General features: G+C 37.4%; 1 protein-coding gene across 1 annotated transcript in view; it reads right to left on the bottom strand.

The window, feature by feature from the left end:
* The window catches only part of RBMS3 (RNA binding motif single stranded interacting protein 3), a 1,335,892-nt gene that overhangs the window by 114,618 nt on the left and 1,207,654 nt on the right, over positions 1 to 13,620 (bottom strand). The window contains exon 11 of the mRNA XM_088026449.1: positions 1,562 to 1,608. Within this exon, the coding sequence (XP_087882575.1) occupies positions 1,562 to 1,608 (47 nt within the window). The remainder of the gene's footprint in view (positions 1 to 1,561; positions 1,609 to 13,620) is intronic.

Genomic DNA, 13,620 nt, shown 5'->3' with positions numbered 1-13,620 from the left:
TTCAATACATGCTATTCCCTTCCATTATAACACCTACTTTCTGTCACTATCACTTAGCATATGATGCCTTGTTTCATATCTTTTGAGTTAATTATTTTATTTCCCCAACTATACAATGTGATTCTTGAAGATTTTCTTCTCCATTTCTTTCCTTCTTTTTACCCAGCAAGATTATAGTGCCTTGTTGGAAATAGGAACATCCTTACTGGATAAATCCTTAATTTTTGCTCTTGGAGAGAAGTTTTAATCAGCAAGGGAGAAAGGACTAGACTCCTTCCCTAGCCTACCATCCATGTTTACTCTTTTATGGAAGGGTAGACTATGAGTTCCTTGAAGGCAAAGATCTTGTCTCATATAATGTTTTTTAAATCTGTAGAGCATAGCAAAGTGCTTGGCAGACTCGTTGGATGTTTTCTGAATGAATGAATAAATCACTGCCTAAATGAATAACTCTAAGAATAGGAGATATTTAAATATTTCCACTATCCCACAGATTTTCATTAGAGGCAGCTGACAAAATAGAAAATAGAGTTTGCATCTTTTTATCCTCTACATTGATCTTAAATGAGGTCTTCATTCTGATTAATTCTTTAATGAGACTGTAAGACAGAAAACTGAAAGCCATGGAGAAATCCAAGATGGAAGGCTATGAAAATAAAATAACCTGTCAATTGCAGGACAGTCGAAGCAAAGAGAAGGGATTGGAAACTGAGAAGAAAGTTTCAACCAAAGATGTTCAGAATCACAGAATTTTTGAGAGGTCAGGTCATGTAGTTTAAGTCTTGTTCCTCAAAGGAAGAATCCTAGGCTATTCTTACTTATTCTAAGTAAGAAGCTATAAATTTCCAGATGATTAGTTAAATGGAGAGTGAGGAGTGTCTGGGTGGTTCAGTCAGTTAAGCATCTGACTCTTGATTTCGATTCAGGTCATGATCTCAGGGTTGTGAGATTGAGCCCTACATTGGGCTCTGTGCTGGGCAAGGAGCATGCTTAAGATTCTCTCCTCCCCCCTCTTTGCCCCTTCCCCCCGCAAAAATAAAAATAAATAAATAAATAAAATAGTGAAGACACAATCACCAAGTTTCTAACTTGACTCTGTCCATTGCCTTCCTGATAGCCAGAAGAAAACAGCAAAAGCATTATTCATGTTGACATGAACTGAGAAAACACTAAAATCATTGAAAGCTAAACTCTAGAGTTATCAGCAGGGCAACACTCTGATCCCAGAGACACGCAGATACATCTTCCAGCCTAGGCCTATCTCCCTATGCTCCCTCTTCACATCCCATTCCTTACTCTTTCTAAGGGAGAAAGAGAGCATGAGGGAGGGAGACTTAATGCGGGTAGAGAACATGAGGGAATAGAGGACATGGAAGATGCTATGAGGTCAGAGTCATATATGGGGAGAAAAAAAATACAATGGTGAGAAATGTTTGGTTTAAAGTTTTTGTTTAAGGATTTAAAACAAAAGAAAGACATTTTTGAACATTTTTCTTCAGTACTGATTCCAGAGATCAAAGATACCTTAGCAATTAAAATAGAGAAAATGTAGTCTACTTACCCATTCTGTATGGCGGCTGTGGGGTCATAGGTCAGAGCCATGCCAGCCTGTATACAGGGAGGAAAGAGGAGAAAACAAATCTTAACACTTTTATCTTGGTGCCCAAAATATTCAGTACATACAAATACTTTTATCTTTACTTTCCATGATTTAAGTTTATTTTATCCTACACATTTTTCCACCCTTACTGCCAAGACTAGCATTTTTACTACCCACACATCAGAATCCACCAGTGAGTTAGGAGTTTATATTATATATCCAGACAAACCAAGGAACAATGCAGTTTGGATGATTTCCATTTCTACTTCATAAACCATCTGCTGTCTAATCTGGTATCCTTATAATTTCTCAATATTGTCAAGAGCACCTATTATAAGTCTTATGACTGAAAAAAAAGCAAGAATAAATCCTGTGGTCAGGATAAAAATAAAAGCTACTTAAAATGCATTCGACCTTTCAGAAGAAAATGTTAATAAATATTTATTTTAAAATAGATCGTATGCCTCAGGGTATGCAGATAATGAGTCACAGAGTGCTTGTCCAATATTTTGCTAGTACCTGTCCTACTAAGAGTGGTAGTAAGGCAAGGTCATTTACACATAATGGAAATTCTAGGTCTTGTAACTAATAAGGAGGTGGGTCTGTTCTGTTTCTTAAAATAAAATCATCTTTGAAAAACTAAACTTCTGTAACAGACAGTAGTTCCAGAAAAGAATAATAAACTTCATGATTGTTAATTCACAGCCTATCTTCTCCTTCATACACATCATCACATTTGATCCTCACAACAACCCTATGAAGTAGGCAGGAGAAACAGTTCCTCCATTTTGTAGATGAAGACACTGAAGCTTGGAGAGGTCAAGTGACTTGCTCAAGGTCCACATTTGGAGGCAGAATCAGATTCCAGCCCACATCTTCTGAGGCTCCCTTCCACCACCTATGACACTAACCTAGGGTCTGCATGAGACCTGATGATCATCTCCAGCAATGTGGGAGAATTTTCTCTGTGGGTGTATGGGCGTACCACCTTTTGTTTCCAACACTGTCAGTCTGGTTACTGCTTGTGAGTAGAAACAGAATGTAGAATGAAACTCAAAACTGACTAGGTTGTCATCAGGTTAGATATTTTTCTTTCTTTTTTGAAATTCAAAAGTGAATTAGACTGACGTCAATTTCCTGGCCTCGATAGTGCACTATAATTATGTTAAGATATAACAATTGGAGAAATGGGGTGAAGGGTACACAGGGCCTCCTTGTACATTTCTCTTGCAATTTCCCATGAATCAATAACTATTTCAAAAGAAAAAGAAGAAAATGAATTAGCTTTGAGGACTTTTGTAGAAGACAAGAAATATCATGAAAACTTCAGAGAAAAGAAAAAGGAGATCTTGTGTTTTGAGTTTCAGTGTAGGTGAAGGTAGTTTTCCTGTTGGGATCATTGAATTCCTCACCTTTCACACATAACTGAAATGGAAATTCTCAGGCTTTCCAAGATAGGGCCTGAAGTCCAGTATGCCCTGCTATATTCAAGCTTAGATTACATGCATTATTTTTCCCAAACAGTTTTAAAATTGTTATTAAGATTGGTATAAAGAACAAAAGTGTAGAGCCATATATGAATGGGATCAGCATACTGGGAGCATACATAAACTGGAAGGGAGTTTGCAAGCAAAGTTGAGACGACTGTCAGAAGTTAGTAGACGTGCACTGAAAATACATTTAATGATAACTGCATCTCACTCATGTTAAAGAAATATGCAACTGATAATATGACAAGCTGGGGGATTGGAAAATGAGAAGCAAATGTAGTAGTGCCAAAGCACAAAAGAGATCCTGGGGTGCCTGGTGGGCACAGTCAGTTAAGCGTCCAACTCTTGGTTTTGGCTCTGGTTATGATTGGGCCCCTGAGTGGGGCTCAGGCTCATTATGGAGTCTGCTTGAGATTCTCTCCCCTCTCCCTCTCATGCTCTCTCTCAAGTAAATAAATCTTTAAAACACAGACATACAGACACACACACACACACACACACACACACACAAAGAGATTCTAAGTCTAAATTCTTCCCAAGAAGGAGCCTCTGCCATGTGACCGATGGGAGGCTGGCTCTAGGCTGAAGACTCCCCAGAATCGACCTGTCCAGGGTACGGCTCATAATCCATGGTTATGGCTGGCTACTGGAGAGGGCAGTTGTAAAAGTTGTCCATTGGGGATGAGATTTCTGTCTTAGACATGCTAATCTTCTTTCCCCTAACTTATTCAAGATGTCACACCAGAGGCAGAAGAAAAAAGATGGGCTTTATACTCAATAGAATTATTGTTTGTTTTTGAGAGATTTAGGAAGAAGTCATACCTTCAGCCTCCTAACCACTGCAGATTGTTTAAATCCGAGAGGACTTATAGGAAGCCTTTCCTAATCAACCTTATGTTTTCTTCTTTTCCTTGCACTTATGTTTCAGTAGTGCTCAGAGATCAATGCTATTTAGCCTTTCTTGAATTATCAATTGTCTTGAACATTCTCTTCTTATGCCATGTTTATTTGTTCTGGCAACTTTAAGTAAGGATTTTTTTTTCTCTCACATTTTACTTTAATTCCTTATGGATTATAGATAACAAATCACATCAGCTCTAGCTAGCAACATAATAATTATCAATAAACTCTACCTTTTTGTTGAATATGCATGTGATAATCAGAAAGCCTAAATTTGCTTCTTCCCACATCTTTTTCTTTTTAAAGATTTTTATTTATTTATTTGAGAGAGAGAATGAGATAGAGAGAACATGAGAGGGGAGAGGGTCAGAGGGAGAAGCAGACTCCCCGCTGAGCAGGGAGCCCGATGCAGGACTTGATCCCGGGACTCCAGGATCACGACCTGAGCCGAAGGCAGTCATTTAACCAACTGAGCCACCCAGGTGCCCACTTCTTCCCACATCTTAAACCTCTATTTCATCTTTCAGAAGATGGAAAAGAACTAAATAGATGGCAATATGGTTTTGTGGAAAGAATATATGTTTTGGACCTGGGTTCAAGTCTTATCGCTGTTCCATTCTAGCAGTGTGACTTTGGGCAAATTATTTAACCTGTTTGAACCTCAGTTTCCTCAATGGTTAAATGATTTAGTAATACCTACCTCATTTGATTGTTGTGAAATTTAAATGAGATTACATTTGTAAAGCGCCCAGCACAGTGCCTGGAGACAAGACACATACATAAATATTATAATACAAAGCAACGTGTGGTAAGTGCCATATGAGTAGTATAGATGAGGTGTGAAGAGAGAGGCTGGGGATGATCAGGGAAGCCATGTGGAGGACATACAGATGAGTGGAAACTTGAAAGATGATTAGGATTTCCATAGATGGAGATGAGAGATAGAGGCCAACTCAGACAAAAAGGAATAGTATGGAAAAGATATAGAAATAAAAAGGGCAAGGTGAGTGATTCACTTGCAGTAGAACATTGTGGTGAGGGGGCAGTGGGAATTAAGACTCAAAAGAAAAGGGGGCAGAACGTTGATTGCCTGGCTCCTCTGGGGGAGCCTCTGAACATTTTTTGAGCAGGGAAATTATACAATCAAAGAGGGATTGGACAACAAGAAACAGCATGAGCCCCCTGGAAAACAGAGGGTCAATCCAGAGCGATGAGCAACTGGAGTAGGCACTTGGGGACAGGAAGGTGGAGAGAATCTAAGATGAGATTGTCACTGCAAAAGGGTAGGAAATGAACACAAGATTCACCTACTTCATGATTTTTGCCTAGAGACAGTCCTGCCTCTGAGTACCTTTGGCAAGAGGAGACAAGAGATAGTTTCAGGTCATATGCATTTGGAACATTATGGGTAACAAAACAAGGCATGGGTTAAACAAAGAGTTGTTTGAACTTAACCCACTGGCTGAATATTGTAGCACAATAAGTAGTACTTGGCTCCACCTGGTTTTCATTTCATGTGTAACAGATTGTTGAGTTATAATTCTAATATAGTCTTAATGTAGATTTTGCATTCAATTTCCTTTTGTTTCTTTCCACAAAGGTAAAAAAGAAAATCAATTTTGCTGCACTGTCTAGCCACCTTTATACTAAGTGAGAACCATGAAATCATCATTATGTAATTACCAAATTTTATGGCATGTTTACAAACTCCAGAGTCACACAAAAAGTAAAATAACTTGGAACAAAACAAAAATGTCACACCACATATGTAGGAAAGTGATGTTTAATCCTGTCTCTCTCCTTCAAAAGAGCTTATTAGATTCACAAATACTTTCCATTTTTCAAGTTTACATTATTTGAGTATTGGAAGCATTTGCAATTTAAAACAAAAGGGGGCATTTTTGTCATTTTCCTGCAGCAGTTAAGTTTTTGCTTAGTATTTCAGCCATAATAAGGTATTTCTAGTCCTCCCAGACAGAATCTATACTATAAGAGCTAAATATTTGAGAAGAAATTTTAAAATACAGTTTACTGGAGTAAGTATCTAATTATTTTCAATAGATACAGGGATTTCACTGAGACACATCCGTTTGTCTTAGGAGCTAGATATTTGATATTCATAAAATTAAATAATTATTAATAGGTTAAATGAAGAGGTAACAATCATGAAAGTACTGCTTAAAATGTGCTAGGTGGGGGGTAGGCATTAGGCATTAACGCTTCAGAAAGATCTTCTGGACTGGAATGCTTGGTCTTATTGGAGGAGCCGAGCATCATTGACTATAACAAAGCCAAAGAGAAGATAGGCTGATGGAATTGATTTTATCATTTTTGAAACTATTTTTGTACTGTCATGTAAATGTGGACCAAAGAGTTTGAGGCAATAAACTTTATACAGACAGATCTACACTGTAATTCCTGGGAAATTGAGACACCGATGTTTTAGTATAACATTTCTCTTTTTTCTAACTTCTGCCTTGTCAGATGATGCATCATAATTGTATGAGTAAAAATGAATAATCACAAGAATTTCCAATTTTCTACAACCAGATTTAAGGCAACACTTTAGTACATACAGAGTAAATATTATATATTTCAGTAAGTCTTGTGTACTGAATTAGCACAAGATGAGTTCAGGAAACCAAAGAAGAAAAGGATAATCTAATTTTCTGGATATTATCTTGAAAGAGTTTATTTCTTGCAACCAATTTTAACAATATTTATAACAGTTAGTAGGTTACAGTTAAAAACCCTATAAATAAAATAAGGTGGCTTTAGAGGTGATATGGATAAAAGGGCTTGAAAATTATAATGTGTTATAAATGTTTAGGTCCTGCCACTGTAGCGAAAACTCACTTAACTTTGTTTATATTTATTTCCCAGTATTTCTCTTTAGAAAACATGTCCTTTAGTGAAGAAATGCTGACACAAAATTATGTGTAAGATAGGGGCCAAAAAATAAAAATTTTAAAAATTAAAAAAAAATCTCTGACTAGAAATAGAACAAGAAAATAATTTCAACAATGTTAAATGTCAAAATATTAGTGTTATAACTGTAAATGATTTTTTTCCTTTCATATATTTTTCCTGACTTTCTTAAGTTGTGTATAGTTAGAATTACTTTTAAAATCCTTTTAATTTAAAGAACCACATTATAGCTTCTATGACTTGTTTTTAATTTTTAAATTCAGGAGGAAAAACAAAAGGCATATCATTTGTAAAAGTAATAGAGATGAGAGGCCTGATTCAGGAGTAAGCTTGCAAATGTCAGGGAGCATTGAGCTTTGCTAGGTCAGTAGAGTACGGAAGATCTGGGATGGAATGAAAATTGCTACAGCCAGAAGGATCGATGTGAGAATGGGCAGGAGGTTATGAATAAATCCTGAAAATTTGGAGTTAATGATATAGTGATTCTAGTGATGGAAACTAGGAAGAATTCATAAATCCAAATGGCCATACTGGCTGAGAAACTTAGGATTTCATACGTGATAGCATAAGTGTGGATACCAACAATAGCCAAACTGTGGGAAGAGCCAAGATGTCCATCAACAGATGAATGGTTAAAGAAGATGTGGTATATATATACAATGGAATATTATGCAGCCATCCAAAGGAATGAGATCTTGCTATTTGCAATGACGTGGATGGAACTGGAGGGTGTTGTGCTGAGCGAAATAAGTCAATCAGAGAAAGACATGTATCATATGACCTCACTGATATGAGGAATTCTTAATCTCAGGAAAAAAACTGAGGGTTGCTGGAGTGGTGAGGGGTGGGAGGGAGGGGGTGGCTGGGTGATAGACATTGGGGAGGGTATATGCTATGGTGAGCGCTGTGAATTGTGCAAGACTGTTGAATCACAGATCTGTACCTCTGAAACAAATAATACAATATATGTTAAAAAAAGAAGAAGAAGCTAGCAGGAGGGGAAGAATGAAGGGGGAAAATTGGAGGGGGAGACGAACCATGAAAGACTATGACTCTGAGAAACAAACTGAGGGTTCTAGAGGGGAGGAGGGTGGGGGGATGGGTTAGCACGGTGATGGGTATTAAAGAGGGCACGTTCTGCATGGAGCACTGGGTGTTATATACAAATAATGAATCATGGAACACTACATCAAAAACTAATGATACAATGTATGGTGATTAACATAATAATAAAAAATTTAAAAAAAAAAGTGTGGATACCCAAGATCTTCAGAGGAACCAGAAAACTTGCCAGAAAACCATAAAATGATCAATACCAAGCAAGGTTTTTAAGAAAGGATTTTAAACTTCTTTCCTGTTTAAAAAAAGGAACTAATTCTAGGAAACAATATGTTCAGGGCAAATTTGCAGGCAGGGTATCATAGCACTTGGTGAAAGGGGATGTGAGAAAATGGGGGTATTGATAGGGTTTTGCCAGCAATGTCTCTGGTGTGGTCAGGTGATAACTGAAGGTGTGTTTCCCCAGGCAGAGGCAGTCAACTATATAAAGCAGGTGTCTGCTCTCACCTGCTCAAGGGATGTTCCCCAGGTTATGTGCAGCCAGTCCCTCTCCGAAAGAGAAGATGAGGGACAAATGAGACTGTCAATGAGGACATTGCCAAAGTCTACCAAAGGGAGATTATACTGCCTGGTCCTGGGACTAAACAGAAATGTCCTGTTAATAGTTCCATAAAATATGCCCACCAACCTGTGCAATAGCTCATACTACATTCCTTATTTTCATAACTTCTAAATCTAAGGAAGATATTTATTTCAAATCATATTTGATTAGTTTGCATCATTTGACAAGTGATCTTCTTCTTCTTTCAACATTCCTTTCCCTTGGGTTCCCTGTGAGCCTAGTTTTCTTCTGACCTCAGAGAGCAATTTCTCCTTTGATGTTGCTTGCTCCCCCTGCCTTTGAGATGCCTGCCGGGCCCAGGTTTGCCTTCCTCTTCTCTCCTTCTGTACTGTGATGACATTCCCTTTCCAATCACAGTTATTATTTATGTCTCAGTGATTTCTGAATCTTGGTTTCAAACTCAAGTATCTATACTAGAGTCCCCACATTTACTGCGAAGTTAAATTAGTAAATTGAATGTATGGTCAGTGTCTTTTTTCAAGTTATCATTTCTGGTTTGTGTGTTTACTAATATCCTTTGGCAGAGATACCCTTCCCTGCCTCTGCTTGCAACTCTCTTCCCATCCATCAGCCACACCACTGTGCAGTGAGGATTGCTCTTGTGATATAGAAAATGTCTCAGTCCTTGCTTGGTGAGTAGAGAGGGTGGAAGGGTTGGGATTGCTGAGAGACCTTCCTGATGCAGCCCGGAAGCCAGTGTACCTGAACTAAATCAGGAGCAAGAGCCTAGGAGAAATTAGAGGTAGCCAGAAAACCTGGAGGACCCTCTTAACCAAGTTATTGACTCAGAGTGCAGAGAAGATTGTGAAAAGTCATCTTGACATCTTCAGAGGTTTGTCAGAAATCAAGAAATGGAATGCAGGGGATTTATTACTTAAAAAAATAGCAAAGACAGGCAGAGAATAGAGAAAATTTACCTCTCTGTGTTTGGGGAAAGAACATCAAGGGGAGTCATGCTCTTGTTTATAAACTATGTCATCATAGTATTTGTCCTGTTTGGCTCTTACTAAAGCATTCTAGTCAGGCAGAGAATTTCTCCCTTATATAGCAATAAAGAAGGACAAGATAAAAAGATGCAGACAGAATTAAGGCTGGATGGCCGAGAAAGCTGATGGCTGCACAAAGAAATCATTGTCAAAAGGGAAACAGAAGGAAAGGTATGATGTGGCTGGTTAAAGTTTACAAAGCTCTAGTGTGAGTTTGTCATTAAAACCAAAGTTAAATTAAACTTTGATTGATCATCATAAAAGAGGCAAGATAACATTATCATATTTTATGTAGGCACTTCTGCTTTTTTCTCAATCTGAATGACTAACTTCAAAGACTCCAAGACATTGTGTGTGTGTGTGTGTGTGTGTGCGCGCGCGCGCGCGCGTGTGTGTGTGTGTTTCACATCTTGCTGTCTGTGAAATTGGGGCTTGCATGATAATTGATGGCATTTGAGTTTGGAAACTTTCTCCTCTTTTCAGTGATATTTAGAATAATATTTCATCCTTAATTGATGGTATCATAGAGTCAATGATGTAGTGCATATACTATTAAACCCCACCATAACACAGTAAGTAAGGTGAAAAATATAAAATGCTGAGGTTGCTACCAGAGTGAGCCTGTGCAACTGGATAGGTGGGAGTTCCAGGTATCTGACTAAGTTGATCCATATTCTCCCAGGTCCCAGGTGCAGTTTGATGCTACGTGGAGGTTGTAAGCTGCGGCTTAATTATTGATGGGGACAATTTTGAGTCTCATGGCAGGCTGAGATTGTCAGGACAGTGCCAACAACTCGAGAAATCTCTCAGTTGGTTGATGCCCCACTTAGTTGCCAGGGAATTAGAGAACATGGAGATCAACTATCAGCCTTTCTCCTTATAATTCTTGATATAATCTTCCCATCCTTCAGCACTTCCTAAAGCCCATACCCCAGCCTCTTCCCCAAGAACATAAGTATGTTTTCCCATCCTCTTTTTTGAGAAGGGAGACTAGGCAGATGACTGGAGCTCATCATCAAATGCCACATATCCAAAATTACACCATCACAGGAATTTACAAGATTTGCTTTTTATCTTTAGTGATCATAGATTAGAAAATATGGACCCAGCAGCTTTAAAATAAGAACACTTAATTGAGTAAGAAAGTTTCCATGTTAAACTACTGAGCATTCAAGTTCTTGTGCCAGTGGGAAGACTTTTTGAGATTATGAGTGTCATTCACCTTGAGCCTGCTGTCTAAATTGCCAGTAAAGCACATGAAATAAATAAGAGTACATTTGGTGGGCTGGCGAACAAATTCAACTGCAAGTGCTGTAATGCATTGTAACAGCTCTTTTTAAGACCACATATGTAAAGACTCTTCTTCAGTTCAAGGTTAAAAGAACTATTTGCAGAACCTGGCAATGTTGTTAGAGACATCTTAATTTTTTCCAAGGTCCCATTAAAGAAAATAATTGGACAATTAAGTGCCAAGCATCGTGATATACCCAAAGGAAATTGTGAACTATATAGATGATTTTTCTACCTTTATGGAATATGTTCAAAGATAACATGAATCTACGTCCTTTTACAGCTAAGTTTTGAAATAATTCTTTAGATGTATTATTTTCCTTAAAGTATTTTTTATTTCTAATGGTTCATTGGGGCAATACTTCAATTCCATATCTCTGAAACATAAATTTTCTAATGTTCAGTATTGTAAAATTAAATTGCAGTCAATATGGCTCCAAAGCTAATAGAAATTATGTATTTCTGGGCCTTGTCAGGTTCTTCTTATACTTAATAAGAAGGATGTTGACTGGTGACTGTTCAAAGAGTTTGTGAGCTGGGTGCACTATTCCAAACAGAGCCAGTTGAAAGTAAGAGGGCCACATGGTTAAGTTGCATCTTGTCTTCCTCACTGCTAAGAATGTCTCAAAGCATGTTCTGTACAGCAACATTGGTAACAGCTAGTGATAGTGAAATGTTTTCATAAACTCAACAAAATATTCTGTTCAGAGTATTCTTTATAAATGATGACCATAGGAATAATCTCTTCTTTCCAGATTTTATGCAGCTTGTTTGCTATTACTTCCATAGCCATTTATGTGCTTTTTTTTTTTAAAGATTTTATTTATTTATTTGAGAGAGAGAGAATGAGAGATAGAGAGCACGAGAGGCAAGAGGGTCAGAGGGAGAAGCAGACTCCCCGTCAAGCAGGGAGCCCAATGTGGGACTCGATCCCGGGACTCCAGGATCATGACCTAAGCTGAAGGCAGTCGCTTAAACAACCGAGCCACCCAGGCGCCCATTTATGTGCTTTTTAACATCAAATATTTACCATATAAATGGGAAACATTTGGGTTTCTAAAGTAAAGGGTCAATATAGCTTTCTCCTCATCTGGAGATAGGTGGATAAGTAAGAATGTTATAAGTGATAATAGAAATAATTCAGTGTATTAGGTTGATGACTAGGCTAAGGAAGATATTCAAATCTTTACATTGGGTCAAATGTTTAATGATCTTTACGAAGTGATTACAAGCCACTCGTTATTCATAGACGCATTAAATTCACAAAAATAGGATCAGAGCTTTTTCCAAATTCCTTAAAATTTTACACTTTTTGGTTGGGTAGAGTAAAAACTATTGTCTTTAAATCCTTAACAATTGACAACTGACTCTAACACAACTCTTCAAATAAAGACCATTAAGTAAAGACAATTGGCTGCAGTCACTTTTGACACCCATGCACATTGCTTTTTACATCAGTGGAAGAGATATAGACTTAACCAGTAACTGGCTCTCACTCAATAACAATAATCATAAAACAAGATACAATTGATTCTTGTTATTAGCAGCAATTATATTCTATAAAGTCATCATGAACACTGAATTATGAATACAACTCATTGTCTATAGAGGAAATACAGGGTTAGGTTTCTATAAGCCTCTGGTCACAACATTTTCACCAAGTAATTAATATACTACTTTGTTTTTTTTTTGTGTTTCTGTCTAAAGACACCTTATTTAATATACATTTTTGATTCATCAACAATGAACTCAAAGCCAACAGCCCTATAAGTCATGCTTGAACAAAGCTAATCTCCATTTTTTTTCATATTGTCTCTATTAGTCATATCATAGATTTCTTGCACTTAGAAACACTAGATATTACTTCAGCACTACACTTGGGGGCCATTTTAAACAGTGAAATCACCAATGAAAAGCACAAACATGCAAAAAATGTGCCCCTAACTAAAGCAAGAAAAGGACACTTGTTAACAGGGTAAGAGTTGACACAAGAAGGCACAGCATCTCTCGTTCAACTTCATCTGGGACTGTGAATGCTTGGTGACTCAAACTTTTTTTTAAGTTTATTAATTGAATTTCAGTATAGTTAATATATAGCTTTATATTAGTTTCAGGTGTAATATAGTGATTCAACAATTCTATACATTACTCAGTGCTCATCTTTAATCCCCAGTTGACTCAAACTTTTTACTGCTCTGCACAAATGACCATGAAAGCACCATGAGTATTAATTCCAGATTACAAATAAGTTTTAGCAAGTAGGTAAATTTGCAAATATGGAGTCCCATGAATAATGATAATCAATTGTATCTTTTTAAAAAATATATTTATTTGAGGGGGAGGAGAGTAGGGGGAGGGGAAGAGGGAGAAGGAGTGAAAGCATTTTAAGCAGGCTCCATGCCCAGTGCAGAGACCAACAAGGGGCTCAATCTCATGATCCTGAGATCATGATCTGAGCCAAAACCAAGAGTTGGATGTTCAACTGACTGAGACACCCAGGTGCCCCTCAACTGTATCTTTTTTCAAATGACAATTTCATGAGTCTGAGTCTTTCAGTAAACAAAAGGAAATTTTATAAATGGCATTAGTACTACTATTTATAAGGATTCTAAAAATTCCTTACACAAAAGAATTTGGTAACATCACTCTTGAAATAGATTAGAATATGGAAGGTTAATGATTATGGACATTCAGCACTCTGGAGCCATAGAATATACAAGAAAATTCCTATTTCCCAATTCTTTG

This window comes from Eumetopias jubatus, unplaced genomic scaffold, assembly GCF_037043125.1.
Source record: "Eumetopias jubatus isolate StellerSeaLion01/CBP00866 unplaced genomic scaffold, mEumJub1_p1.0 scaffold_1, whole genome shotgun sequence".
NCBI lineage: Eukaryota > Metazoa > Chordata > Mammalia > Carnivora > Otariidae > Eumetopias > Eumetopias jubatus.
Note: the sequence above shows the minus strand (reverse complement) of the source record. Positions and strands in the feature narration are given on the sequence as shown.